Source organism: Mandrillus leucophaeus, unplaced genomic scaffold, assembly GCF_000951045.1.
Source record: "Mandrillus leucophaeus isolate KB7577 unplaced genomic scaffold, Mleu.le_1.0 Scaffold199, whole genome shotgun sequence".
In the NCBI taxonomy this organism is placed as follows: Eukaryota; Metazoa; Chordata; class Mammalia; order Primates; family Cercopithecidae; genus Mandrillus; species Mandrillus leucophaeus.
Genome location: NW_012102020.1, coordinates 280,848 through 284,330, shown reverse-complemented (window position 1 = coordinate 284,330; position 3,483 = coordinate 280,848). Strand labels below are relative to the sequence as shown.

General features: G+C 41.6%; 1 protein-coding gene across 1 annotated transcript in view; it reads right to left on the bottom strand.

The window, feature by feature from the left end:
- Positions 1–23: 23 nt before the first annotated feature.
- CEP19 (centrosomal protein 19kDa) overlaps positions 24–3,483 on the bottom strand; it is a 15,421-nt gene continuing 11,961 nt past the window's right edge. The window contains exons 2-3 of the mRNA XM_011978695.1: positions 1,376–1,575; positions 24–426 (exon numbers count right to left, since the gene is read on the bottom strand). Of these exons, the coding sequence (XP_011834085.1) occupies positions 65–426; positions 1,376–1,517 (504 nt within the window). The 5' untranslated portion in view covers positions 1,518–1,575 and the 3' untranslated portion in view covers positions 24–64. The remainder of the gene's footprint in view (positions 427–1,375; positions 1,576–3,483) is intronic.

Genomic DNA, 3,483 nt, shown 5'->3' with positions numbered 1-3,483 from the left:
AACTCATCGGCTGACTCTGACACGGATGTTCTGCTGGCCCGATGCATGTTTTGAGTGGTTGGTGTCAGAACTCATCGGCTGACTCTGTGTCCCAGCCACAGGACTGCTGTTGATCGTCCTGTGGGAATTCAACCTCAATGTCATAAACAAAATTTGGATCATCCTTCTTCTTCTGATTTTTCTCAAAAAGTTCATCCATGATGCTCTTCCTTTTGGCAAGCTCCTTGTCATCTAGTTTGTTCAGGTCTTCCTCAGGATCAATGGTTGTTTCCCTTCTAATTTGTTCCATTGTTTCTGCCAAACTCTGCCCTGACAAGTAACCTCGTAAAAAACTGAATAGCTTCTCTAGCTGCCTCAGGGATACTTGTTCTAGGTAACTCTTGTGTCGAGGATTATTCTTTAATTGTTCAGCAGCTCTGGTGCAATCTGGGAGAGAGAAGAAAACTATATACCACATACATACCACATACATCATATACGCCACAAACTACTGCAACAGCCAAAATAGAACAAAAACTCTGAACCCTGAAAGCATTATCTCCATTATAGTCAAGTAGCTAAATGGCTTGATTGAAATGAATTATTTTGTAGAACTATTCTTTTTTTTTTTTTTTTTGAGACGGAGTCTTGCTCTGCCGTCCAGGCTGGAGTGCAGTGGCGCTCACTGCAAGCTCCGCCTCCCCGGTTCACGCCATTCTCCTGCCTCAGCCTCCCGAGTAGCTGGGACTACAGGCGCCCGCCACCTCGCCCGGCTAATTTTTGTATTTTTTAGTAGAGACGGGGTTTCACCGTGTCGGCCAGGATGGTCTCGATCTCCTGACCTCGTGATCCGCCCGTCTCGGCCTCCCAAAGTGCTGGGATTACAGGCGTGATCCGCCCGTCTCGGCCTCCCACAGTGCTGGGATTCCAGGCGTGAGCCACCGCCCGGCCGAACTGTTCTTTTATTTTGAGCTTTCAGTGTGGTGGGAGAAGGAGAGATACAGTTTTGACTTCTTTAACTTAAAAATCACTTTGTAGAGATATTAAACACTTTCAACTGGAGAATATGTCTGAGAAGAAAAGTGATATTATAGCTTTTAGATAGCAGTAGTGGTATTAATAAAATATTAAGACTACAAATAAAAAACATTTGGAAGGACAGAAGGGAATTAATATTATTGCATAATGCTATATCATTTAACCTAGGTAGCAATCCCAAAAAGATTATTAATTATCAAACTGGAAAAAAAAATGCCCTTTTATAGATTAGGAAACTGAAACTCATTGACAGTAAGTAATTGATCCAGTGTCACACATCCAGTCCCTGACAGAGTCATGATGTGAACCTGTATTTAGAGAATATTTAAGACAGGAGGCAAGATAAGACAAAAGTTACCTGAAAACTTTGAAAAGTTTCGAACTGGCATAATGCGCTGGCGAATTTTCCCCTTGATTTCACTCTCATAGATTAAGACAATAGCTGGAGGCTGAAACCTAATCCCACATTTCTTGGCAGTGCACATCATTCCCACGTACATGTCAGGGTAAGTCAGAGGAAATCTGATGAAAATGTGTAAGTTGCATAATGACTTCCTGCTACAGGGAAAAAACAACTAGGTGTTGGATAAATGTCATTCATTCCCCTCGCCCCTTTGCCCCAGAAGATCCGATTCTAGTCCAGCTCTGGCCACAGATGCTCAGCCTGTGAAGCTCAATATTTTTTTAAAATTAAAATGTGGAATCTTCATGAATTTGTGTGTCATCCTTGCGCAGGGGCCATGCTAATCTTCTCTGTATCATCCCAATTGTGGTGTATGTGTGCTGAAGCGACCACAAAGAGAGCTTCCTATTTTGAGAGCTGCCCTGAAGGTTCAGTTTGGTCCTGGGTTAGTTTCAATCTGTTGGATCCCTAAGGCTCTCTGGTTTTCTCAAGGATATAGACTTGTTCATATGTGAATCTGGGGATGCAATCCAGTGTGAACCTCTTAGTGTACTGCACTCTTACCGAAGATTGAATATGAACCCCTAAGTCAGTCCAATAGCTGACCTATAGGGTCTTTACTATTTATCAATTAAAAAAGGGCATATCAAGCATCCTCGGTATCAAGGTACTATGAGTTTTTTAACCTTAATCATTTTGTCTTGAGAGGTTCACCAGTCCAGAGCTGTCTCCTTTGTACTTTCCCAATTATTTTACTAGAGTTTTTCGTTGTTATTTATTTAATCATCTATCTTTCCTTCTAGTCAATATGGTATATGAGGGTGGGGGCATATTCATTTTTCACCACAATATCTCAGCATAATACCTGGGAAGTAGTAGGCATTCCATACATTGTTTAATGCTATGAATTAAAATGATGGTACCTGTACATTTTCGTAAGCATTTACAGTCTAGAAGCCTGATCAAAAAGCAGACCTGATGCAGAATCAGCTTCTTCATATACAAGTCAGTGATGTCTGCACGGCTTTTATTTTGGCCTACGTGTCTCACTATATGATATTCTTCTAGCTACAAGAAGCACAGCTATTAGTAGATGAATACTTACTATTCTCTCTTCCTTTCCCCACCCTCAATGCCCAAATAATACACTTAATCTCCTAAGCAGTGCTTTAGATGTGACTATGACATTCTCAGAAAGATTTGTAAATGTTAAGAAACATTGAGGTAAAGTGGCATAGGGTGATGATATCTTCGTGAACTCAGTTCTGCTGAAGAATCACTATTAGGAACATACTTTTAATAAAATACTTAGCAGTGATTATACACCTTCATTGTAGAATACTGGGGGCAAAGGAGAGGGGAAACATATAGAAAATAATCACCCTTAATTGTGTCCAGTCTTTTTTCTAGGCATATAGTTTAAGTATGTTTCACACATGGTCGTACAAGCTATTTCCTGAAGTTCAAATTTAACAACATATGTTATTATTTTGTCATTAAATGTTTTACTACAATGTAACATTTTATACGACTGCTAAGTGTTGTATTTTATGGATGTGCTAAAATCATATTATTCACACTTATTGTTGGACATGAGAATTTTTACTCTTAGAAAATTAATCACGTATAAGCCCAGGCACAGTGGCTCACCCCAGTCAGCACTTTGGGAGGCTGAGGTGGGCAGATCACTTGAGGTCAGGAGTTCGAGACCAGCCTGGCCAACATGGTGAAACCACGTCCCTACTAAAAATCCAAAAATTAGCTGGGCATAGTGGCAGGTGCCTGTAATCCCAGCTACTCGAGAGGCCGAGGCAGGAGACTCACTTGAACCTGGGAGGTGGAGGTCACAGTGAGCTGAGATGGTACCACTGCATTCCAGCCTGGGTGACAGAGCAAGATTCCATCTCAAAAAGATGGAGGCAGGCATGGTGGCTCAGGCCTGTAATCCCAACACTTTGGGAGGCCAAGGAGGGAAGATCCCTTGAGGCCAGGAGTTTGAGACCAGCCTGGGCAACACAGTGAGACCATGACCATGTCTCTACAAAAATTTAAAAATTGGCCAG